A 27,270-nucleotide genomic window follows, 5' to 3' on the forward strand; every position below is an offset into this window, starting at 1 on the left:
TCTTTTGACAAAAACCATTGCAGGTCCATAATCTTCCACCTTTTCTTGGAAGTTAAAATAAGACTTTTTCAGCTTACACACCCAAACTCATAGACTACATGACTAGATTCTTGCTCTCGGAACCTTTAAGCTTATTGAGGGTGCCTCCTCTGTACGGTTCTCCCTGCAAAGCAGAGATGATGGAGCACGTGAGGGGGTCAGAGCTTCACACGCCATCTACTGTGCTGTGTGACATTCATGTGACAGTCTGTCTGCTCCCCAAGATGAATCACAGAAAATTAGAGGTGGGAGAGACCCATTAGTTCATCCAGTCTGTACCCCTGACAGTTCACGATCCCTCCCTCTGCTCCATTTCCCTGTACATCACCCACTTGGATGAAACAGCATGGGACACAGAGTGTGCTGTATCTATCCCTCTTCACTGAGCATCCTCTCAGGTACACCAGAAAATACGTGCCTGTATCTACTCTAGCTTTCTTAATACGGTAAAGCTGTGCTTCATCTGTTCTACCTCATCCCTTCCCATCAAAATCCTAGATATAATTAGAATGTGGGGACTCTCTCTTGGTTAGAAAAGATGTGTACTCATTTCAGAAGACTCAAAGGACTTGGGAGAGAAAAGGGAAGTGACAAATAAAACTTCTTATGTTACCTTGTTTCAACTTCTGTTATTTTAGTTTTGCGCTTATTTAACATTGTTTGGCTTTTGCCTTCTTTAACAATTGCTAGAACAATGAGTAAGCAGTATTATTGGTTTTGTTTTCCACATTTGCCTCTGACTAAATTTTTTTGAATTTTAAAATGTTTAATTGACAAAAGTGTATATTCAAAGTGCAGCACGATAATTCAACACACCTATGTACTGTACAATGATTACTACAGTCAAATTAATTAACACCTCCACTGAAACCATGCCATACATTAGCGCCCCAGAACTTTCTTCCAGTCACAGCTGGAACTATGACTCAGCAGCACTATTGGGTTTGATTTTGGTTTTTGCATTTACTTCCGTTCTGATTTTTAATTTGATCATTCATCTCCTTGCTGCCTACAGTATAAGTAAGTTCCCGTTCATCAACATGATTAAAGTGAAAGCTATTTAGATATGCTAATAGGACTTTACCTGTTCCCTTTCTTAATCCTTCTTTGTCTTTCAGTTTTATCTAAACACAGGAGCAAAAGCAGGAAGCCTGGCACACTCTTTCTGGATATGCTTGTTTAAGAAGAACGTTCCTTTTCCCTCAATAGTGCCCAGGTAGTGGATCTCCTTTGCAATCCTGTCCAAGAACACAGGGGTGACTCACCTTTATCTGACCCTTTAAGCAAGGCTCACTGCACACAGACCGTACGAGTCCACTCTTATTCATCTGGATTTTGTAATCATCGATGTTCAGGACTCCTTCATGCCAGGTTCCGACATGTACATAGTCATAGCGATTAGCGTCAGTGTACTGCAGATTCATGATGTCATACCTACAGAGAAAACAGCTTGTGAGCCTTGTAGAATATGGACATCACATAGAGAAAAAAAGAAATTTTATGAGTATATTTTAATTGAAGACAGATAAAAACTAGAATCATTGCATATCCCAACACCAGCTACTATAAATGTTTCAGTTTATTTCTAATGTTTCTTCTGATTTTCCAGAATGGATCTGTGTATCATCCATAGTTGCTAAGGAATATGTTCCTTTTAATGTCTTTCTGTTTATCCTCCAAAATGAATTCTATATGTATTGAGTTGATGATCTCCTTCAAATTATAATTCACTAGGTTAAATCTTTGAGCAAGTAACAATCCATGAGAATATTAAATTCTATGTTTGATTACTTATATTACAAATTTCCTTTTTACACTGAATTGCCATTTTCATTACACTGGATAAAGAGAGGGTTGCTTTGCCAAGTTTGGAAACTTTTTCTAGATGTTAATAGAACAAAAAACTCAGAAAGTTATATTTAGTGAGTAAGGTTGTTGGGGATTTGATCTCGTATGCATTGACATTTAAACTGATATCTTCCCTGTTCAGGATAAACATTTCTGGAACCAAATAATCGGTGTCAGTTATTTCAGTAACTTTCGATGCTGAAATGCTACACAGTGGCAAAATCTACATTAAACTCCTCCCTGTAGTAATCATACCATGGTTATATCTTTTCTTTTCAATTTTTCAAGAAATCTTTACTGCAGTCAAAGCTGCAGACCTCGTCATTTCCTGCACAGGCAGCAGACATTCTCCAATGCAATGAAAGAACAGAGGACTTGACATCGGGATGTGTGAGTTGGTGCTTGTCTAACATTTGAACCATAGATTACACAACTTAGGAGTGTCACTAAACTCTTTAGGGTTTCTTGTGGGGATTTATGGACATAAGTCATGTACAAAACTACTTTATAATTGGTACAAATGCACAGGTCCTGTGGTCTGAATGTTTGTTGAAATTTTACCCCCATAGTGATGGTATTAGGAGATGGGGCCTTAGGAGGTGAGGACATGACAGCAGAACCTTCATAGTGGTATTTGTGCCTTTACAAAAGCTGTCCCCCACCTTCCCCGCAGAAAAGCTCCCTTGTCTCTTCCACCACATGAGGATAGTTAGAAGCTTTCATCTATGATTCAGAGTGTGACACTTCATCAGACACCACATCTGCTGGGGCCTGGATCTTGGACTTCCAACCTCCAGACTCATAAGCAACAATTTTCTGTTGTTTATATGCCACACCTTTTGTTATAAAGATTTTGTTATGAAGATTTTTTGTTATAAATATTTTGTTATCTTTTGTTATAACTGCCCAAATGGACTAAGATAATGTGCAAGGCCCTATCACAGAATGATTCATATTTGTATTTCCATGAATACCCTAAAATACTTTGGTTCTTCCCATTTATATTAATAAAGAAAACTGGAGAAGGCATTTGTGTTGGTAGAGCTATTGGTCTCAGTAGTTAAAACTTCTCTGATATTCCTACATCTGCTTTCCATGTTGATATTCACTCTAAGCAAACAAACTATAACTCATGTGGCCATTTGCCAACACTCTGTGCTGGCTTTCTCTCTCTGGCTCTGCAGTGTGTCTTTCCTGCATTACCTATGTGAAGTCCCCCCCCCACTACTGGGCTACACAGAATACACGTCATGGCATCTTGCTCTTGGCTTATGACCTAAAGAAATAGGTATCAGTTAATCAGCTAATTTTCCTCTTCCTCATCTTACTCCCACCACCTTCTTCCTTCCATCCTGCCCCTGCCGAAATCATCCTGGAATTACTTCTTCTCTTCCTGATTCAGGCGCACAGTCTTTCTCAGCATTCATTCAGGGACACTACTACCCTTAAGCCTAAGTTGGCTTCTGAAACCTATTTGCTGTATTTGGCCCAGTTTGTTATTGACTTTTCAATTTATTGATTTTTCTGCCTGTTCTCCATGTGTGAAAGCATCCTGTCACCCACAGGGTAGCTTGTGGCCTATCCCTGTCCAGATTCAGGCAATTCCTCTAATAACTGTCTCCTAAAAGAAAAGGGGACCTGGGCAGTGTACAGGAAGTGTTCCCTGTGCAGTGAGCAAAGCTTACCAAGAGGGAGAAGAAAGGACAGTGCACCTGAAGCTCATCAGTCAAGTTTGTGCTCTTCTGGCTTTCAACAAGAGTTAGTATGCCCCTTGTTGCTGAGGCATACCAGAACATTCTTCAGAATAACCGAGTGGCATTTGAGTGGGTATTAATTGTGAGCTCACACTCATTCTGTTCTCAAAGGCATTATTCTGCACCTCCAATATCTTCCATTTTAAGCTCATTATGGCTATAGAACCTACTGCAAATATTCTATATGAGTATTTTCCTTTCTACTTCATTAATTTTTTGTGTGCTTTCTTTCATATAATGCTATGACACTTTCTTACATACTTTCAGTGAAGGCGTTGCTGCAGTGGTAGCTTTGGAGTAATGTTTTCCTATAAATCAGTTTTCTAAGACTTTTATTTCAACTTCCTCAGTTCTGCTCTTTCATAAAGGAAATCAATTCACACTTCATTTACATTTGGAAACTTCAAAATCCACAGAATTTTGGTATGAAAACATGTGTTTTAAAAGTTCCAAATGCTGGAGGGGGTGTGGGGAAAAATGCTAAAAGATACCAAATGAAAAATATTGACTTAGAGAAAAGAGGCCTCCCTGTGCTGTGTGTGTTAATGAATGCTGCTCTTTGCTCTTAACCCCAGGGTTCCTTCCTGGCATGTTGGCCTTTATTTGGAATATGCTCATGCTGTAAATTGCATCTTCACAGCATCCTCTCAATGCATTCAGTTTATGTTGTGCAATGATTAACTAAAATAACTACCAGAGGGACCAGAAGCGTGAGCAAGGGCCTGACAGGAGCTGGAAACAGAGGGAGGTGCTTGAAACAGGAACTGATCACAGATGAAGCTGACCAGTTTCAAACAGGAGGAAATGATCCCTGAAAAGGGACTCAGGGGAAAACTCACCATTTGAATACATAATTAGATAGAAGAGATACAAGCTAAAAGTATGCATTACCTTTTGGATAACTTACAAAGAGAAAAAGAAGGAGGAAACTTGTATTTATGAAGTATTAAAAATGCATCTGGCCCTGGGTTGGGCATAGTGTATGTTTCCTTCTGGAATCATAAAGGACGATTATCAAATTTGACTCTGTACTGAGCCTCATTTCCAGTGGAAAGCAAGATTACAGTGGTGAGTTTAGCAAAGTAGGTGGTCTCTATTCTGAATTTCAGACCCATTTGTTCCTCCTGGTACCATTTCCTAAGGTAATTAGCACCTTGAAGCTTTCCACATTCCCAGGCCCTGGATCGTCAAGTTCTGATCAAAATCTGCTTCCACTTAGCTGGCAGCTTGAAAGGTGTCCTGTAAATTCATTTTAATTGTTGACAATGACATACCACTTATCCTTCTTAGAGCAGTTGTATTTAAACAGAGAGATTCTACTTAGCCCCTACAAGGAATTCTCCAAATGTAGGACTTAAAGTTTACAGGTAAAGAAGAGACATCTGGAGGAGTATTTAGGGTTCACTGTACTTCCACAATGACATTAAGAAAGTTGCCAGATTTGCCTAATTTTACAATTAACTTATAAACTTCAGAGTCATACTATATAGCCTTCACCAGTGACCTTTCAGGTCATCTTAGGTGAGTTGCTTAGTTTTTCTGACACTCAATTTTATTATCTGTCAGGCAAGGATAATGATAGACCTGGGGCAGTCAGAATTAAGTGATTTGATGTTCCTTCTATGCAAAATCATAGACCAAAAAATAACAGGGCCTAGAAGATTGTGGACCTACTATGTAGCAGCCAAGCTGAGGGTCTTTTTGCTTCTGTTTCAGGTTTTACTTTTTCTCCTTTAATTCTGATTATCCCTTTCGTAGGAAAATTTGTATGAATAAACACAACTACTCTTGATACTGACATCCTTCTCCATGTGCCAGTGACATATGAGCTGACTGGTGGTATCAAGATGAGTATTGCAGAACATATTGTATGTCAAAAGACTGAGGAATTATATATGCACACACATACACACACAAATTTAATTTTCCTTTATCTCTCATTTGATTAATTTTTGAAAGCTATTAGAGATTAAATCCCAGAAAGAAAATTCTTTCTTTTCTTGTTTCTAGAAATATGTTAACAATAACATAAGTTAGCCTGGGGAAAAGGAATGGGTGTGTAGGACTTGGATGGCTTCACATACTAAGCTCTTTAAGTATGTGTACTATTCATAATAGCACTCTGACCAATCAATCCACACAATGCTGGCTTGGTGCAGGCAGTTCCTGGGGTGATCTGCATGTCGGGTGTAAATCTCTTTAGTTTCTTGGACTTGCAGAGGGATTCCAGGCATTCTGAGGGAAGGATCAGATATAGCTGGGTAGTGGGGTGGCACTGGCAAAATGCAGTGTTCTGGAGTTTACTAGGAGGTATTTGGTAATTTCCATCTGGTACTAGTGGTGTCTTTTCAGCTATCTTGTTGAATCTGTCTTCATGACACTGAGAACCCACAGAATCAAATGGAGGTCTAATGGCCATCTAAGCAACAAAAAGGGTCAAAAAGTTATTCAGATCCATGACAGAAAAGACTGCCGTACCTTCCGGGAGCATCCCCCTTCTCATCAAACCACACCTCCTCTCCAGACACACCGATGAATGAGGACTTGATGAGGAAGTCCAGGAGCTTCCTGCCGTCGATGGGCTTCATGGCATCGCAGAGTCCCACGTGGCCGGGGCAGAGGGCGTGGTGCATGTTCTGTAGCCCATGTGCCATGGCATAGATGGCATTAATGACAAACCCCATCTTACTGTCCTGGACGTAGTTTTCTTCTAAGCTTTCATTGCCTGCAACAATAGAAACAGATCACAGCTGAGGTAAAGGCAAGATCTGTATCCTTACTTGTCAAGCGCTTTCAGAGAAGGAGAAGAGCAATGTCAGTGGCAAAGCCAAGACCAGCTGTGCGAATTTCATACTTTGGAATGACTTTGACGTGTTCCACTGACAAATAGTTCATTTTCTGAACTCAGTAATGGCTTTAGGCAATATACGACAACTTCACAGAGATGAAAATAAAGAATTTTTCATGTATTATAAGCACATCCTTAAAAAAGCAAATGAAATTACTTGAATTCCCTTTAAATTCACAGGAGGTTATATTAAAATTCTCCCTATATCATGGTACTGTATCCTCTGACAACCTGCAATTCATGGCAATAGTGTTTGGCATTATCTAACCCCCTGATATTTTCTTTTGGTGATTTCACTATTTTTATCATCTCTAGGACCACAAAACCCCAGATTTAAAAGAATTAGGTAGTACGAATCTCTTCTTATATATGGTGGACACTGCATAAATATTTAAAACAGATTTTTCTATTAGACACCCAAGTAAAATATTTCTTGATAGAGGAGTCATACTGCACATTAATGTTATCATTCAGTTTTTAACTTTTTTTTTTAATCTCACAAGTCCTGTGATCATCTCTACCCATGTCACAGGTGAATAAATGTTTCTCAACTGCCAAGCATTTCACAGAACTGTAATGCTTCAGATCTAAGCTCCATATTGGAAGTCTAAACTTTAGGACTCGCATATGGATGAGAAATTTGGAGACCATCTGGGTTTGATGAAATAAAGGTAACAAGTTTAGAAAACAAAATGGATTTGGAGCACACCACTGGCACAATACAGAAACTTTCTATTTAGTTCCAGAAATCTGCCTTTCTGCAGAGGACTCCCCCCAACAAACACACATTTGAATGTTAGTGAGGGGTCTAACTGTTATGTTCCCAACTTCTAGCGTGGGAAAGTCGGCAGGCTCAGCTTCTTATGGGTTGAGAATGTGAGGCTCACTCCTGCCAGCTGCCTCTTTGTTCCAGCCTAAACAGTTCATTGGACACTAAGGTTCTTGGGCTAAAGACAATCAAAGGGTTTTTAGGAAGTTGGAGAGCTTGGAGTCTTTAGAAGGAATGCTAAAAAGTTTTGCCTTTGATGTTGGACTTGAGATAAAAATAGAAAGTTCCAAAGAATTCCATTTAAAGGCTGATCTATTTAGATGTAATGGAAAATGTGACGATATATGTGTATCACCCTAAGAGTAACATACAAAATACTCAGACCAAGTTGAAGGGGAAAGAGATTCGATTTAAACCCACCTTCCAACTTTGCTTGATAAGACATTGTTAAAAGGGTAATTTGCTAAAGTATAATGTTTTCCAGAATGAAAGAAAATTTTCCAAGAGGAAATGAGAAATAAGACAGAAAGGGCATTTTAACATCAATTTTCACAGAATAAGCATAGAAAGTTATGTAAGACAGAAAGAAAAGATCCTCATTAAAAAAATTACGGTCATTGAAATTGGGTAACTTCTGTCACTCAGAACCCTGGCCTTTAATGTTGGTTTTCTTTCCTTCGATTTCTAAACTTAATAGGATAATAAAAGTAAACTAGTGCCATTTGTCTGATAAGTTTTAAACAAGCCTTTATAGGTTACCCCAAGCGCCCATATACTGGAGCTAAATAGTAAAGCTGCTAAAATCAGAGACATTTCCAGGAGACAGACAGAGATGGGGAGGCACCCAAAAATCTTCAATGTTGCAGAAACTAAAAGATCTTAGTTAATACTAAAAACACCCACTTAAAGTTGGAGGTATTAAAATTAACACCAGGATCAAGTTGTAGGAAAATAAACACACACGTTCTTTACCAAATGGAAAATTCTGTATTAGAGATAAACCTTATAGCCTCTGAATTTACTGTTCTTGTCTTGATAACCACTACTTAAGATTTATTGTATAATGATGGAAAATTATGTTGCTGTTCCCAGTCTGACTATCTTAATGCAGTCTTCATCCATCAGCACTAAAACAGTAACTCAATCTGGATTTCTGTGAGAACACTGTTTTCTTTTGATCCTTATTTAAGGTGAACATATAACTTATCCATACTGGGTCACTTTTTTGAAGTGAAAGTGAGTGTTAATAATATTTTTTTTCCCCAGAACACAAACAAGGTGACCAAACAAGGCAAAATGGGGAGACCAATACATGTCTCAGGAGCCATGTGTCCTCTAACTACATCCACCTGCTCATTTTGTAATGGGTAAGATTTATGCACAAATACATGCATGTAAATATACTCATACACAAGAATACATTTATAAGTAAATCATCAGGATAATGTTTTATTAATTGTAACTCATTTTTACATTTATCTAATTTTAATGACAAATAATAATAATATACTACAATACTTACAGTAATTATTGTAGCAACAATAATAACACCTACCATTTTTGAGTGTTACTAGCTATCTCTAATACTCAATACCTGAAATTTAATGTTCATCATTATCCTGCCAAATAGACATTAATTTTCACGATTTTGAAGACAAGGAAAGAGTGTGGTACAACTTGGAAACAAATGCCTTCTCAGTCCTTGTTCTTTCTGTTACACTCAGAGACCACGTGGAGCACATCAAGAAATCTACAGAGGAGGCACTCTTCTGGTGGCAGAGGACAGGCACTCAGCTGTACAACAGCACATTTGCCAAGTCTGTTTCCGGGCTTCTCCCTGGGATTGTTCCACATGGACACAGCTGCCTCTCTGACCAGAAGTGTTGGCACCCATTCCTTGATACCAAAATGTGACACAGAAGCTCACCCTGTTGGTATGGGTCACAGAGACCCAGGAGGCTACACACACATTTCCAGGAATATTTACAAGGTATTAGCTCATACTCTTTTCCAAAATAAACACAAACAGCTTTGTGTTGGTGTCAGTCTGAAGTGAGCACATGTACCTCCTTACCCTCTCAGTCCACTGGCTCTGCACACGAAGAGGGAGGTGACCACAGTTAAGAACTGTCTCTTCAGCTACTACTCCAATCTCATGCTTGTTGGCTCCAGTCTAAAGAGTTATCATTTGGGATCATGGGACATAAAGTTGGAAGATCATTGGCCTTCATAGGACCATTTTCTTTGCCAAAGCAATTGTCTCAGATAATGTTACAAGGATCCATCTCTGATAAACAAAATACATTATAGGCTTCCCCATACCCCACGAGATTCTATGCTTTCATGACCAATGAATAGAAAATAAAAAACGAATAACATTGCCACTCGTAGGAAGTTGAAAACACTGATTCCCTGGGGTTTAGTGACTTTTCATAACACTAGTCTCAGAGTTATTAGTGAGAAAGGAATTTTGTGATTCATTTTCTGTGATGCATTAACTATTATAGGCCACTAGGGTGTCATTAAACCATTACCTTTTCTAATATGCTAAATGGAATCAAATAATTGAGGTTGACTGTGTTTATTTACCTTCCAAAGAATACCTGTCTAACTGCTTCACAATGGATTGTGAAAATAGCTACCTTGATTGCAAATAGCAATCTTGTTCTTATTGCAAAAGCAGGAGGGCTTTAAATTGCTACCTGAGTGTAGCAGCACACAGGGCTCCCACAGAGGTGGGATTAGACATTGTACCCTCTGGAAACGGGAATTTCATGGTGGTTCAGAGAAATGTGTGCAGTTCTATCTGCTGCCATTTAGGATTGTTATTCAGTAGAGTGTTATAGCAGAAGTAGCTCTAGAGCAGGAATGTGCACAGCTGGGAATCTGCTGTACATAGTCTATCAACGATCTACTTTCAACAAGCCTTGGAACTTGGACAAGGGTCTTGACCTCCTCAGGCCCTAGTTTCCTAACTATAGCACATATGGATTAGACTGTTCTCCTAAAGGCCTCTTTCCCTTCAAGTTCCATGTGCTATTTCTCTAATTCTGCATTTACTGGTGTATACAGAGCCAGTCACATACATTCTTTTTTTAGTGCTCACAAAACCACATGAGATAAATTCTTTAATTATTCTTTGAAAAACGTGAAGTCTAAAGTACAGAGAAGTCAAGTCATGGCTGGGAGGAATGTCCTCCTTTCTCTTCACCTCAAGATTCTTCATGAAAAACTTATTGTGGAACACCTCATACCACTCTCCTCACCTAACAAGAAGAGGAGTGACTTGATTTGTTGGTGGATTAGAAAAAATAACCAGACATGTTCAGCCCAACCGTTTGTTTTTCCTTGGGAGCCAGGCACTTCACTCTGAGGTTCTGGTTGGTTCTTTGTACTACAGTTAATGTGTGCTATAATGGTCGACTATGTTCAGTGGTACCAGTGACTAGATAGGTGAGTCTACCTAGTTCTGGGATAAAATATTCAAAAGTAATTTGTAGGTACATATCTTATCCATTAATCTATATTTCCATCCCAATTGATTGTTGTTTGTTGGAGTTTTTCTTTTAACTTTTAATGGCATTTTCATTGAGATAAAACTCACCTATAGTAAAGTGCAAAAATCTTCAGTATACTAGCCAATAAATTTTCACTTTTGTGTTCAACAATGTAGCTCCCACAAACATTATATACAGAGCATTTCCAGAAAATGTTCATTTATTTAGGGGTTCCTTAATTTATCACAGTGCTGTTTCAGTTTTCAGAGGTCAGATCCTAAGCATTTGATTTTTCCGGTACTATCTCAACTAGTGCATTTAAAATTTATTTAAAAAGTTTGTTGCTAGAATATGGAATACTACTGATACTCATATACCAGCCTTATATCCAGAAAGCATGCTGAATTTACTTATTCATCTTTTTTGTACATTTTTTTAAATGTTCTATGTACATTAATATTTCTAACAAAATGATATTTAATATCAACATGTCTGCCCTTGGGTCTACTTATTCGGATCCAAATTTGGGAAGGAAGTGCATTGGTTGACCCACTAAAATCTCAGTATTTCTATCATCAAGTGCCCAAGGCTATCAAGGACAGAGGCACTGTTCATTCACAGGCCCTCTCTGGCAAGCAGCCCTGTGCATGCATGTCACACCCCTACCCAACTGGCGAAGCTGCACTGCAAAGGGGGCATAATGTTTGTTAGCAAAGTGACCAGCTTGACATTTACCCATTGCATGCTCCTCATATTTTCCCCGTTTGAATGTCCAGATTTGAAAAAATATATACTACAGACTGAAAGGAAATTTAGCTACAATAAAGCAACCGTGTTGATATTTGTACTTTCTCTTAGGTTAATGAAACCTCAGCGCTATGCATGTGTGTCTAAGTGGTGTTACCTTTTCAAATCTAGACCCTTGGCATTAACTTCAAATTCAAAACAAAAATTCCATCTCCTCATAATACAAGGAAGCATTTTGGGAAGTATTGCTAAACATGATTCTTCCTAGAGAAAATATTTTATCTGATTTTTGGGTATTCATAGCTCTCCACTGATTCACTTTATCTGACAGAATTATATATTCAATACATAATTTGATATAATGTCATTCAGATGAAAATAGATATATCTGTAATTACTTTATATTGTTAACTTATAATGACATCCAACAACTACAATGACCTCAATTTTGGTTGACGGTCTGGGCTGCTGAATTCTCTTCATTCTTTTCCAGGGAGAATTTGTCATAAGATTCAGAACAGTCTAGTTTTGCCCATGTTTAAACCTAGAATTTGTGAATTTTTTTGTTTTCTCTGATGTTACATTTTACTCTTTACCTAAAGACATGACAGAAAAATATGACCCTCCATTATTTTCTGTTCAGTTTATTAAGATGTAAATTAAATTCTTTGTAGGATGGAAAAGAAGAAAGGAAGGATTGCTCAATCAAGTGTATGTGATTATCACTGTTATTACCAGTTGGATTATTTCTATTGCTTAACCCCACCTGGTCTTAACATATGTGAACAATACAGATATTCTTCTAAGTATATTATTACCATCTATTGTTGAGAGAAATTCCCACCAGTTATGACAGAAATAGCAGGCTCCCTGCAAACTGATGATAATATATGGTAAGCCTCAATTTTCTGACTATACAATAGCATTTAGCTAATTCATATTTCGAAAGATTATGGTGTATTTGAAAAACAAGGACAATCAATCACTGGTGTGTTGAAGTAATGCTGATCAGTTAGGAATATTCAGTGGAACCGTGGGGCTCTTTGTTTTCTCTAAAGAGAGAAAACAGGGTAGCTTGCTTTATGCCTTTGCTTTTATCATCCATTTGTCACAAAACAGTGTCGTGGAGTGATAAACTACTCCCCCTAGAATAACTCAGCTTTATAGATCTGCAGCCAGCAGTTGGCAGGTGATTGTAGAGATGGGGTGTGAGACAGGGAGCTGGTAGCTTTAGCGAGTGTGGGAAGTACGACTATTGTTAAAATGGATCAGGAATCAGCTTCCTTCTCAACAACCTGCTGGGTCAGAACTCTTTACCAGCCTGCTCCTCTCAGCCTTTTCCACCCTTCAGGAGATCTGTGCTCATAGTGCCCCCTCTCCTTTATGGGTTTGGGAAGGAGGCTTTCTCTTAGGTAAGTGAAGGAGTTCAGTGCTTTACTGCTGTAGGCTCTTTGAGTCCCCATCAAGACTTTGTTCTCTTCAAGTATCTCTAGGTAAATATTGCAGCGATAGGCCAATCCAATAAGAGTGGATTTTGCAAAAATGTGAGTGCTCTTGGTTAAAAAAAAAAACAAAAACAAAAACCTATTTCTCTGATCTATTCCATTTAGGGTCTGACATAACATCTTAGTAACCAAGACACAGTCATGCTTATTAAAAAAAAAATACAACTTGAAGTTGCATATGGCATTAACATTGTAAGTCCACGCTTAATGACTAAATTTTTTGTAAGAGTAGGATTTATTGAAGAATAGATATAGGAACGGAACTCTTGCAATGTAAGCGGGGACCTGATAGCAGGTGTTCTCCCCTGATTGATTGATGATCAACACAATAGAGTATTTACAACTTGACAAGATGCTGAACACTAAAAAATTTACTTTGAGACATATTAAAGAGTTTCATATCCTTCAGACTTTTTCCTGGAATTTGTACGTCAAGTGGATGAGATGGGAACATGGAACAGAAGCCAGTATATTATATTCTGGACATACTCTGGGGTTTAATAAAGGCCAAATATTCACTACATACCGGGGTCACCTGGCAATGTGACATCCTACGGCATCTCATTTCAGATTCACTTCCACAGGGCACTGTCAGCTGATAGTTTACACTGATCTTTTGTGTAAATTTATCCACCCAGCTAGATTAACACATCATTTTTCCAGGTGTCACAATAGTGGGGATTGCTTGAATGTCATGTTACCTTTTATGTGTTTTCTCTGAGCAGCATCTCTTGAAAGAATAAGATTTGGAATTCCTAAGGGCCTAATAAAAACTTATGTCTACTGAGACTTTAGTCAATATCTGTCACAGAAATTAAAAGAGTAGCTCCTAAGATTAATGTTGTCAAGAGCAGACAGCCGAAGAGCTCTCAGCAGAATCTACCGGTGAAACAAATGCAGGGTCTAGACTTCATGCAGATCTGTTTGGATTTGTCAACTACTCAGCTCGGGCTGCAAGGGGAATATTTACAGAAACCAGAAGGCCAAATATGATTCTATAATAAGAAGGATCACCTTGCGAGGTCAAGGAACTAATCCAAACCTGTTAAAATTACTCAGGAATGGAATGCAAGCACTCCACCCTAGTTGGTGGAATTGCTTCCCATGGGGTATGTTAACAATTCTGAACTCACTGCACATATGTATAACAAGGTTAAACAAACAATAAATAAATGGCAGATGGTAGAAGCAAAGTGGATCAACATTGGGAATGGGAGGTTATAAATAAGCAAAAAGGGAAAGCCACAATAAATCAGGTGATACCAGATGGAGCTGGAGATATCAGTATGAATTTGTTTAGTTTAATATATAAAATCATAAATTTACATGCATGCTGGTATTCACATATTTTATAGTTCTGTCCACTGAAGCAACAGTACCCCAAAACCACAAGCATAGTCAGTGGTTTATTGAAAACCCTGCATTTGTCTCATCAGCAGATTCTGCTGAGAGTTCCTTCCCTAAAAATTGATGAAATCTGAAGATCCTGTTTTTTAATACCATTCTGAAAAGAGTGGGGATGAGTCAGTACTCTTTTGGGCAAAATAACTTCTTACAGAGCAAGGACACAAGGTGGGACTGGAGTACCTTGTACTTACAGAAGGTGAATAAATCCTGAAAAACATGAAGCCCATGGAACTACATCAAAGGCACCCTAAAGTTGAGTGAAGGACTTTGAATGGCCAAAGTCAAAACAATTTGAGAAATGAAATAAAGAATGTAGTATGGGTTATTGTCCATATTATCAAATACATGCTCATACTTATATAAATGGTCCAGTAAAAATTAAATGGGGAGAAAAGACAAATCTTTTGTACAAAATAATTCCAAATAATTTATTTAGATACTCTACCCTCAACCAGGTAAAACACAACACAACTCTCCGCTCCTTGAGTGTGAAATATGATTAGTGACTTGCTTTAGAAACTCACAGCAGAAATAGGGGATAAAAGCAAATTTATAATACAAAGACCTGGTAAACAGGACCTTAGCCAGGTGATCAATGTTAACATCATGCATGATAAATTAACGTGTGTACTCTGGAGAAGAGATTTCACCTCTGCAGTATTTATTCCATCATCCCACTGTAACTATGAGAAATACATCAGCTAAACTCAAATTTAGGGACAATCTATAAAATACTTAATCAGCACTCCTAAAATCAGTCAAGTCACAATAAATAAGGAAAGTTCGGGGACTGCCACAGCTCAGAGGAACACAGTAAGACGTGAAAAATAATGCAATATGATATACTAGATAGGATTCTGAAATAGAAAAAGGAAAATTTTTTGAAATCTAAAATTAAAAAGTTGGGGTATAGTTAATGATAATGTATCAATATCAATTCATAATTGTGATAAATGTTACATGGTAATATAAGATGTTAACAATAGGGAAAAGTGAGTGATAGGTAGAAGAGAACCCTTTACACTGTCTTTGCACTATCTTTGCAACTTTTTTTTTTGAAGTACAATGCAACCTTTACTTTAAAAAAAAGTGTCCAAGATTTAGCATCACACCTAGTCCAGCATCAGGTAATAAACAGTAACATGACTGGATATTTGCATTACGACAGGGACTCAATTAGATGCTTTATGTGTGTTATTTTATTCTCCAAAGAAGGACTAATGAAATGAGTGATGCTATTATCCCTAGATTACTGATGAAAAATTCAAAGTCTGGTGGATCCAGTGATTTATGTAAGGTCACATTGCTATATGGAAGTAATCACCAAATTAACTCCCGGACTGTCTCCCTCCAGAACAGTCTTAGATAGTATATTCCTGTCTCTTAGATGCAGTCAAGGAGTGATGTAACACTCAGCAATATACAAAAACCTGTGGTTTCCCACTACATTAATAAATGGTTGTGTGTATAAAATGAAATTTGCCCCTGGTTGTAGACCATAACATTTCATCACAGCATGAGGTTTTTCTGCTTTATTTCACATGAATGATGTTGAGATAGAGGCAGAATTATTTTTATGGTTCTTTCATATAGATGCTCTATTCATCACTGCAAAGGGAAGGTTAAAATTAATAGGCAAAATGCATTTGAGAAGAAACACACCACTGAGAATCATCAGTCTCCATTCTATGACCTTCAGATTGACCTAGCCATAAGATATGGTGAACTGATTCCCTAAGGTTTCATCTGCATGTCCAGATGCTCCATGGTCATTCCTTCCAACCATAGCTGTTGCTCTTGTGCCTAAGAAGTTTGAAGGATGCCTTCTGTTCCAAGGGGAGATACCCACACAAGATTAACTTAATCCAATTAAACAAGTGGCCTCTTAGGCAGGCATACTATCATGGTTTTTAATATTTATTTTGGGGCCACATTTTAATAAAAATATTTTGAAGAGGTTCTGGATGCCACAAGAAATTCCCAAAGAGCACCATGCACCATACCTATAATTAAGGCAAATGCATTGTTAGGATTAGATATTTGCAAACTGACCTGGCTCACAATGGTCAAAAACCACTCATCAAAGATATGCTTTGGAGAACATATGGAATTTAGTGTCTCTAAGCCAATATTCCTGTTGACCATGGGACTTTTTCATTGCTTTGTGGGAACTTTGCTTTCTAGGATGCCATGTATTTTACCCCTTTTGGATGAGATCTTCAACAAGGGATTCAGTCCTACTGAAATACTAATCAGCACCATGTCAAGATTTTCCCTGTTGTCTTTGAATTATTGTTAGATAAGGATATACGAGACCAACACAGTGGTTAAGGTGCTTCTTTGTTTACACTTATTTAACTCCTTCATCTTGGGACTCCAAATGGGCATTTTCTAATAAAATAAGAAAATTATCTTCAAGTAGGGCTTGGAATTTAAATGAATTAGAAATGTCTCCTCTACCCCACATAAAAAAGGGGCCAATATTAGAGGAACTGATGAGGGCAGAGAAAGATCTTAACGTTCTGCTAACCATTAAAGCTCAAAATCAAGAAAGCCACAATCAATAACGGGCCACAGTTAGTAATAACCCAGGCTAGATTGAAGGATTAAACAGTATATACCTATAGATCATTATGAAAGAGGAAGTGTAGGTTAACATACTAAATTTATACCAAAACCTGTATCATTTGAAGACAATGGTTCCTGGTCCTGGTTCTGGGCACACAATCCAGTGATCGCTGAACACTTTCTTACCATAGGTATGTGTTCTTGTACCTGACTGGAGTTAGATAGCTGTATGTGTGCAAAGTGCCACAGTATTTAGGGACTAGCTGTTCTGTAGCATCCTCTGAGTGAACTTAACATAGAAAGAGGAAATCTTCCCATTAACTTAGGGCATGCAGAATTCTTACAACACGGGGAGTAAGGTTAGAAGGATGACTTTGGTCCCCCTACATAGCTAGGAGCAAAAAGCAGCAGAGATGAATTCTATCTTCAACTGGGCATAAGAAATCCATTGTAGAAATTAGTTTGCTGAGAAATAAGCCCTGACACTAAGGTATATCTATTTATCTTGAACGTGCTTAGAAAGATTTGGGAAGAGAGAGGCAGGAACTTTGGTCAGTATGACACTGCCACATTGATCAAATATGACAGCTTTTTCTAGTAGTGAGGTCAGCAGGAAAATCATTAAAAGCATCTTCTCTAAGAACACACCTAGCATTGATTTTTCGACCATGACCCATGGAAGCTTTCAGACTATAAAGTAAGGCAGCAATGATTTCCTGTGGCATCAACTACTATGAATTCATAATCATCAGGTATGTGTGGAATACACTGAGTGACTTGCTTTCAAAATTCACAGCAGAAGAAGGGGAATAAAAATAAATTTAGAATACAGAGACACCTTAGCATTCTGTGCTAACATAAATAGGAACAGCATGCACATTTTCCTGGATTTTTTCAAGTTATGTTAGTCCCCTGGCCTATTTTGTGTGCCAGAGGGATATTGTGATTTAGCTGTGAGCTTCTATTGCTTTTGGTTTCCTAAAGTTGAATGTTATCGTGATCCCTGTCATAGAAGCCAGAGTAGCTTGTGATGCAAGGAAAAGAAAAGACGAAGGCCATTTTGCTGCCCCAAAATCCACCACAACATGTTCCTAATTCTCCTGCCAACTGTAAAACCTCCATCGTACTTGAAAGCAGACTCCACCTGCAAGGTAAGCACAACTTTCCTGTCTTCACGCAGTAGTAAGAGTTACTTAAATAATCATCTTCTACATTATCTCAATTGTTCTTAACGGTGAATGACTGACAGCTCAGGAATAGGAATGATGATCCAACTGAGCCTGATTATTTTTGATAATAATCAAAATAATTTAAGAACTACAATAATTTAAGAACATTCAAGAGGAAACCCGATCCAATGACTATAAGCTATCACTTTGGATTATTGAATACAAACTGTAATATAAAATGAAATGTCTATTTAAAATATTAGTCAAATCAGGAGCTCTTAATGTCTGTAGAAATAAAGTAAGTTGCTGTGTAAAAATGGGAAAAAATCAAAGGGGGTAGTTTAGGCAATAACTTCTGTCTGAAGCAGTGAGAATGTTCTTCAAATCCCTTAAAGGTAGAACCAAAATCATGTTCTGTTTCATGTTTGTGAACTGAGTAGTGTTGGAAGAGAACTGTTCAAAATTGTGTTCCACTCTTGGATAATATGAAAATATCAATACCCAGAGTCATAGGAATTTCAAAGTTTTTACAATAAAATTAAAATGAGAATACCAGATCATTCATTGAAGTTTTTCAACAGAAAAAAAGAATGCCATACTGCAGGGATTGTATTCTGATTTTGGAAACTGCTCACCTGGCCACCCACGGAACACAGTCTATATCCAACTTTGTACTATACATGTATAATAAATTGCCAAATTGTGTGGGTCCAACTGTAAGGACAGGACATAGGAAAGAAGCCAGTCCCATTGGAATCCCAGGGAAGCTTCATGGAGGGGGCTGACCTAAGACTCCTATTAACAAGGATAAGACACAATGAGAAGGAGGAAGAAGAGGTAGGGGCACCTATGGAGCAGCAATTTTGATGAAGATACAAAACGGAGAGGAAGTACTGAGTGATATAAGAAGGATCTAAGTATTTATGAACAGGGTTAATAAAGACACCAATAATTTTTTAAAACTATTATTTATTGAACTTTAAGAATGAGACAGAGGACTTTAGATTTAAAGCAATAAGTCAAAGGGAGGCCCTATGACTTCAGCTGAGAAGTCTCAGGCTACTTTCTGACACTATCAACTTCTTTTTAGGCCTCATTTCTGAGATGGTGTCTAGTCCACTGTAACTATCCAAAATAAGCATAACTCAGGAGGTTAAGTCTTGGAACCCCATGAGATCCCAAGGAAAATGGAGGAACTATAAAAGCAGAGTTGACATTCTCCTATTAGTCATGTCTTGGGCCAGAATTTAAACAGGATGGAGAAATCTTGTTAGGACTGAACTTCAAGAAATAGTTTAAGTAGTTTCAACCCTAGGATTTTTTCTAATCCTACCCAAACACAGATTTAGGAGCCTTTGAACTTGTATTAGATCAGTATTGAAAAAAACCCTATCTAACACAGCTCAATAAAATGGCTTCATTATCTTCTAGAATATTTCAAATATTTGGCCTGTTGGTGGTTAGAAATACAGTAAGTTCCTATTTTCCTTCTTTGCTTACAAATGTTTATATCATTTTATATCTGATCATTTCTTTGGTATTAATTCCTTGCAGTAAAGTGTTCAGTCAAGATGTTTCTTTAGACTCTTAATGCATTTTGAAATTTTTTCATTCAGAAAAACAGTACCATTTACACTACCATCAGCTACATGTCCAAATGCCCATTTTACCACATCCTGACCAACATTTTAACAGTATCATTTGTAAAACATGTGCCAATTTGACAAGTAGAAATTTGTTCCTTTTGTTTGCTTTGTTTGGTTATTCGGATGACCTTTCTCCTTCCTATGCATTTTATAACCCTGTCTGTTGCTTCATTGTTTTTAAATTAATAGTGATAGTATTTATTATGGTATAGTATTTTCAAGTAGATAAAATATTTTTCACTCTTGCAAATAAACAAATATAATTCTGATTTACCAAGCATGTGATTACATGATAGCTTTAGAATAGACAATTTTGGACAGGAAAGTAGTTGGACACAATACGTCTGGATTTCTGCCATAAAATACAGACCTCAAGTCCCATGAGAAGGTGGAGTCAAATGCAGGCAGCAATTCCAGGGACTAAGAAGCTGGTTTAATATCACTGTTAATACTTGGTTTAGTGTCTTTGTTTACTTTGTCCAAGAAACATTTTTAACAATATCTCTCCCAAGTGAAATTACTTTATTGAAGCATTAAATTTCATTAGTTTGCCAAATGTGTGAGAACATTTAATGGCCTCTTACAATTTTACAATTGTTTTTTCAAAGAAGGAAAAGTAGTAGAACAAACCAGACTTAGAGAAGTAAAAGCATTCCTAACCTCACATAGACATACCAGGCAGAATCTAGCACACAAGAGGGCCTGGGCAAGGCTGGACTTAGGAAGTGGGCCATCAGATTGTCCTTCCCAAGCCCAGCGCAGAGGCAAAACCTTGGCTCAAGGAGCGTTGCCTGGGCTGCTGTATTGCACACCTTCAGAGAATGCCATTCTTACAGAACACAATGACCATGCCCTTGGAGTTATGCAACCCAGAATCCATCCCCAAAACGAGGGACAGGGTCAGGCAAATAAGTTCAGCAGGCAAGGGAGACCCCAGTTTGGAATCATGGAAACAAGAAGAAATAGAGGAGTAATGCAGATTCCTGTAACTTGATGGTGACCAGAGAGAACAGCCTTTCCATGGGCAGATTCTGGAGCAGGACTTCACTCTCTGGGTAAAAGGTTATTAAGAACATGTTTTTAAGAAACTGTGGTGCTGTAGAAGCTACTAAGAAAGGAAGTCAAGCACAGAAAAAATTACAGTTTTTGGAACTGGATTTAGGGAAGGACAGTGTCTTTGCATCAAAACAGAAGAATTACCCTTCTGGGGAGAGGGTGAAGCCAGAAAGACAAGGCTAAAAAGGGGCCAAGTTGATCATGCTTGAGTTGAGAGATGCAGCAGATACTATTGGAGTCCTGTCCAGATCACCTTTACCAGTCAGACAGCCACATCCAGTTGGTGGAGTGATGCTGATGACAATCAGTAGCTGCCACCATCTGGCCTCCAGAACATCTCCCGTGGGATCAGACTGAACCTTCTCTCTGCCTGAGACATGGCTGAGCTTATTTCCCAGTCCCATCCTGCTCTCCTTCCTCTCCTCTTGAAAACATACCTCAAAAGATCAGTAGTAGAATCTCTGCCTCCAGCTCTGCTTCTTGGACACTCAATTTCAGGAAAAGCAGATGACTTGGAAGTGACTATATCATAGTTTCTAGGTTAGAAATTCTAATTTTCCCAACTTGCCTTCACATTGAAATTGATTGTGAGCCACTCTTCTCAGTTCTGACTTTATAGGGCCCTTTTAATGTATCTGTTAAAATTCAGATTCTTGGACTCTATCAAAAAATATTCAATATTGTTAGGGCCCAGAATACCCTGTGAGTCTCATGCACTTTAAAGATCAAGAGTCATGTTCTAGGAGTTGGAGTAGGAAGAAGTTATTGATGGAAATCAAGTGGGTGGGCAAATGAAGCAAGGAGGGGTACAGGAGCTTTGACTGACAGCTGAAGCAGAAATTGAGATTGAATTCCTGGCTAGCACAATGTGATGCAAATGAAAGACATCTCAATAATGAAAGCAACTTTCTCAGGGAGGAACTCAGAGCACAAAGATACTAACTAGAGCACAGTATGTCCTTTGTTAGTTTGTGTCACTTGCTGACCTCAGGGCTCTTGCTTATAAAATAGGCATAATAAGGTCTTCCACTTAATAACTCTTATGTAGGTGATGGAAATAGATTAACAGTGTGTTAGGTGCCCTAAGCCAACGGGAGGAAAGGGCATCACCTAAACCCAGGTTAAAACACCACTAATACTCTCCTAGCTGACTTTCCAAACCACAGCCAAATTTTGAAATCTTCCAATATTCATGAAGCTATAATGAAGTTCAAAAGGCTGCAAATTTCATTTGCAAGATGTCAGTCAATGAAGGGGATTTCTTATTCAATATCTAAATTATTCCTAATGGAAGGCAGAGAGCATCTACAAGACTTCTGCAACTGCAGAGTCATATTTGTTTTAGCAGTGAGGCTACAAAATGAATAATTTTTTCTCATTAAAATTTAGCTGAATTTCAAAGGGAAAGGGACTTTCAAATGAAGAGAAATTATTTATGTAGGAATTCATGCAAGGATGAGGTCTGGTCATATATCACCAGGACCATGGAATGGTCATGAGCTGAGAGAAAATGAGGTTGTCAAGACAAAGGCCTAGAGCTTATGGTGATTTATTAGTAGGAAACAAGGGATCAGGGCACACTAATAGCACATGAAGATACAGATAATGAGGTACTGGGTACTTTACATCCACATATCCACTCCAGTACAGGACACCTGCTTTCCCCACACTGTTACCAGAGAAGCTGATGGGTAGCATGTCTGGAGGAAAGGCCAGAGGGTTTTCATTCTGGTCTTAGCTTACAAATATTGACCAAAGCAACTGTAAGTCAGTAACAAATTCTGGCCCCAGCTTCTCTATATGTATCAATGAGAATAATGGAATCAGTTTTATAAATACTATCTGAGAAAACCCACCTGGTACTTGTGTTGTGTGGCCATGCACACATTCTCAATTAAAAATTGAGAATGGATGATTGAGGTGAGACTTCAATGCACCCACCTTCGATTCTAAGTATGTTCAGACTGTCTTTATGTCAAATGCCATCCACTGATCAGGAACAAGGATGCTCAGTTACCCATGATTTTAACTGAGATCCGGAGGACTAGTAGACATGACCAAAGAACCCAGCTCCTTCTGGTCACTGGTATTCACCCTCTCATCCCCAAACCTTACATCAGGGATGATAATTAGGGTCAGGTGTACCTGCATTCCTCTTCTTTGTGGTTGTTCTCTTCCTGATAGAAATCCTAATTAGCAGCAAAAATAGCTGAAGGCAACGGGAGGAAGAAGAGAAATTAGACTGAAGAATAAGGATTTTAAAATAATAATGGATGACTTGCTCTTCCTTAATTTCCCTTCCTATATTTAAGGGAAATGAATATTAAAAGAGAAAGAATCAGAGACTATTTGCTTGATCTGGGCAAAGCATATGACCATGGATTAAAAAAAAAAAAAAAAAAAACATGAATAGAATTACTAACTTGGGCTTGCAGTTGTTGTCTCCTGTACTTTAGGAGATCAGTTACATCCCAGGAGCCATTGTTTGTGCCCATATGAGGAAGGGTCTGACTCCTTGGTAGCTGTTATGGTTTGGACATGTGGTGCCCTTCAAAAGCTCATGTGTGAAATAATACAGAAATGTTCAGAGGTGAACTGATTAGATTATGAGAGCTATAACCTAATTGTTGGTTAATTCATTTGGGTGGATTAGCTAGGTGCTAACTCTAGACAGACAGGTCACGGCTGGAGGAAGTAGGTCACTGGGGACATGTCTTCGGAGTTTATATTTTGTCCCTGACAAATGGAGCACCCTTTCTCTGCTTCTTGGTTGTCATGAGCTGAGCAGCTTTCCTTTGCCATGCCCTTCTGTCACAATGTTCTGCCTCACCTTGGGCCCAGAGCTATGGAATCAGATGACCAAGGACTGAAGGTCTCAGACCATGAGCCAAAATAAACTTTTCCTCCTCTAAGCTATTCTAGTGGGGTCTCATGGTCACAGGGACACAAAACTGACTAAAACAATACATCCTCAGTGACCAGAATGTTCTCTCCTAAAGATGACAGACAATTCAGCATCTGTATTTTCTCACATTTCTACCAGGAAATGCAGTCAAATCTATTTTTAATTCCTTTCCTGACCATAGTCCCAAATAATACATACAGAGAGGTATCTAAGTCTCATGTAGTATAGTTATAAAAAAAATGAAAACAACACTTTTTTTGATTTGGTAATCTAGAAAATAGATTATGCAACTAAGAAACACAACAGGGATGGGTGGAGGACTTGTTACTCATCTTAGGAGAGACTTTGGAAAAAAATCACAAATATGAAGCAAATGAGGAATGTCACTTAAGTGCCAGCAACTATCCTTCTGACAGGCTACATTCCAGGCCTAGTAGATGTCAGAGGTTATCAGGACCATTTGAAATAAGAAATTGCCTTAGGAGGACAGTATGCTCTAAAAATGGATAGGGAGTAATAAATAGTTGTGACTTATTCATAGCAGGAGGAATGGTCCTCAACAGATGTCCACACCTTAGTCTCTGGGGCCTGTGGACATTATATTACATGGTGAAGGACATGGGTCTAAAATAGGGGATTATTCTGGATTACTCAAGTAGGTCTGATCTAAAATTAAAAACCGTCTCTGTAGTCAGAGTAGCAGAAAAGAATCAAAGAGACTTGAAGCACAGAGGGACTTGACCCATTGTTGTTAGAGTGGTCATGTGGAAAATATGAGAAAGTATGTGGAAAACCCATAGGAACCACCTCTAGGAACAATTGCTGGTTGACAGGCAGGAAAGAAACAGGGACCTCAGCACTAAAGCTGCAGGGAACCAAATTCCAACAACCACCTCAATGAGCTTAGAACCAATTCATCCCCAGAGTCTTTATGAGATGCCAAACAAGACCCACTTGAGTCATGCTTTACTGAGGCTTAAGACCTAGAGATCTGTTGGGTAATAAATGGGTATTATTGTAAGCTGCTAATTTTGTGATAATTTGTGAAGGCAGCAGTAGAGAACAAACACATCTGTCATTGGCTGATGTATATGTTAGCCCTTAGCCAACGACAGAGAGTATATAGAATGATACAATGGAGACAAAAGTTGGTTTTCCATATTTCATGAAATACACCATCACAATAAACACCATCCTGATATAAGGGTACTTCCCTCTGAATTAATTCAGCAATAAAGAAATGCTCATGTCCCTGAAAAAATACTGTGCTGTTTCCATTCTTGTGTTATGATTCTCTCTGATTTCCATGCTATCACATACTTTAAAGATCAGTTTTTCCAACCAACCAGCTGACATTAAGGCCAAACGTCAAGGGCAGTTGTTGGCCAGACTTTCTTTTTTTCACCATCACTTAGCACAAGCTCAAAGTCATCTTCAAAAATAAACATGTTGAAAGCTAGAAAGCATTTTTTTTTCCATTAAAGAAAATAGGACAAAACTGCCTATTTGCCTATTTGTGTTCTGCCTACTTCACTCCTAACCTGATGAAGAGAGTTTAAATACCTTCATTCTGCTGATGATGAAATTGACCTTGTTTTTGGTCCACAACTAGTAAGCAGCACCCTAGGGATAGAAGTACATGAGGGATCTTTAGCACTTGTCTGAGTGACAATTAATTTTGCCATTTGTTTATGACAGGTTTCTGATTTTGTTATCAGGATTTTAAGCTACACACACACACACACACACACACACACACACAAATACATATTAAACAGAGTGAAACAGTCTGTTTTCTTTGGCTTGTATAATACTTTTTCCCTTTTTTTTACTTATATCCTTTTTTTCCCTAAGTAGAAAAAAATTAAGTGTAAAACCACAATATTATCTTGCTCTACAGACATTTATCTTTCCTCCCATAATTCATTTTCTCTGCACTAGCAAAAACCCTGAGAGCCAAGCATTGAGTAACACACAGCTCTACAAGGGCACAGAGTGAGTACATTCTGGGATAGATGATGGACTATGTCAGGCAGCAACCTGAAATCCTGAATGCTCCCAAATCCACGGCTCTCCTGAAAATCTTACCCTGATGATGCAAAACTGCAGGACCCATTGCATTTTCTTTTTTCTTCATGAATCTAGCTTCACAATCAGCACATTTTTTAATAGCATGTGCTTCCCCATCCTGTTGGTCTCTGTGTCTCACAACTGAGCATATTATTATCTCAGTCAATCCTGCCGTTACACATGCTCAGATCATGTTAGCTAGCTGAATCATGTGATTGTGTCCCATCACTTCTGTGGGCAAAGATATAAATGTATTGATCTCTTTCACTCCATATCACATCTTACATGCCTACATGGGGTTTGGTACATAATTGTACAGAACAGACATCTGATAGATTTGCATATATTTAACCCCAAATAATTGATTGATCTTGCCTTTGTACCCGAATATATGTATTAAATGCTGTTCCAATTAAGCTATTAAGGAATTTTAAGAAAGCAACATTAGAGAGAAAAAGTAACTAGGACATTTAAGATAACAGCAGACTAAAAATGTAGTATTTAGACTTGAGCAAGAGGAAAATACAGAGGTATTGTGAAAAGATTTTTTTTAATCCAAGATAAAACTGAAGATTTTATCTTCTCTCTCTCTCTCTCTCTCTCTCTCTCTCTCTCTTTTTCCTGACCCCACCATGAACTGAGAAATTTCCTTTTTCTGGGCCCTTCCCCCACGATGTTCTGCCTCATCTTGGTCCCAGAGTAAGGAGTAAGTGATCTCTGAACTGAGACCTCTGAAACTGTAAGCCCCAAATAAGCTTTTCCTCTTCTACATTGTTCTTATTAGGTAATTGGGTGAGAGCAAAGCAAAAGTTAACGAAAATTGAGGCTCCAGTTTCCTCAGGATGATTGGTCCTAACCACCTACCACTCTTCCCACCATTCAAGAAACTTGTTACTATTCAATTTCATCAACTGGATTTTTAGTTTATGTCATTTTACATTCTTTTCCCTTGATGCTAACAAAAATCCTGCTTACCACTGGAATGTTAGGTCAGTCAATAAGAACTCTTGAGAAATTCGAGAAGTAATTTGTGGAAATCACATGAAGTATGTCTAAAAGTTTAATGAGATTCATTTTTGGTGCCCCACTTCCTATCTCTGTGTCTTTGCCCATCCTCTCCAAGGTACCCGTACTCCTGTTGCTGGCTTCATGATGGCATCTCTCCACAGTGCCCTACCTCAATCAAAAAAGAGAGACATCCCAGGATCCTAACTACTCATGACTGCAGTCTTCCACAAAACCTGTGAGTGTGTCCCTCAGAGTCCTGCCCTACACTGTGGAGCTGAGGCAGCACTGAGGCCAGTCTTGAGCCTCCATTCAAGACAGAACATAATAGGAATTTTGAAGCAGTGAAAGATTTGGGCCAGAGAATATCTGAGAAATGCTCAAGGTCATCTTACATTCATTTTTTTTTTTTTCAATTCAGTGTATCATACACTCAC

At 38.3% G+C, this 27,270-nt stretch overlaps 1 protein-coding gene across 6 annotated transcripts in view; it reads right to left on the bottom strand.

The window, feature by feature from the left end:
- The window catches only part of GRM1 (glutamate metabotropic receptor 1), a 394,312-nt gene that overhangs the window by 65,715 nt on the left and 301,327 nt on the right, over positions 1-27,270 (bottom strand). For all 6 annotated transcript variants that reach the window (XM_079146824.1, XM_079146825.1, XM_079146823.1 and 3 more), the window contains 2 exons: positions 6,120-6,366; positions 1,305-1,473 (listed from right to left, as the gene is read on the bottom strand). In XM_079146824.1, the coding sequence (XP_079002950.1) occupies positions 1,305-1,473; positions 6,120-6,366 (416 nt within the window). The remainder of the gene's footprint in view (positions 1-1,304; positions 1,474-6,119; positions 6,367-27,270) is intronic.

The sequence above is a fragment of the Sciurus vulgaris genome, assembly GCF_902686455.1.
Source record: "Sciurus vulgaris genome assembly, chromosome: 7".
In the NCBI taxonomy this organism is placed as follows: domain Eukaryota; kingdom Metazoa; phylum Chordata; class Mammalia; order Rodentia; family Sciuridae; genus Sciurus; species Sciurus vulgaris.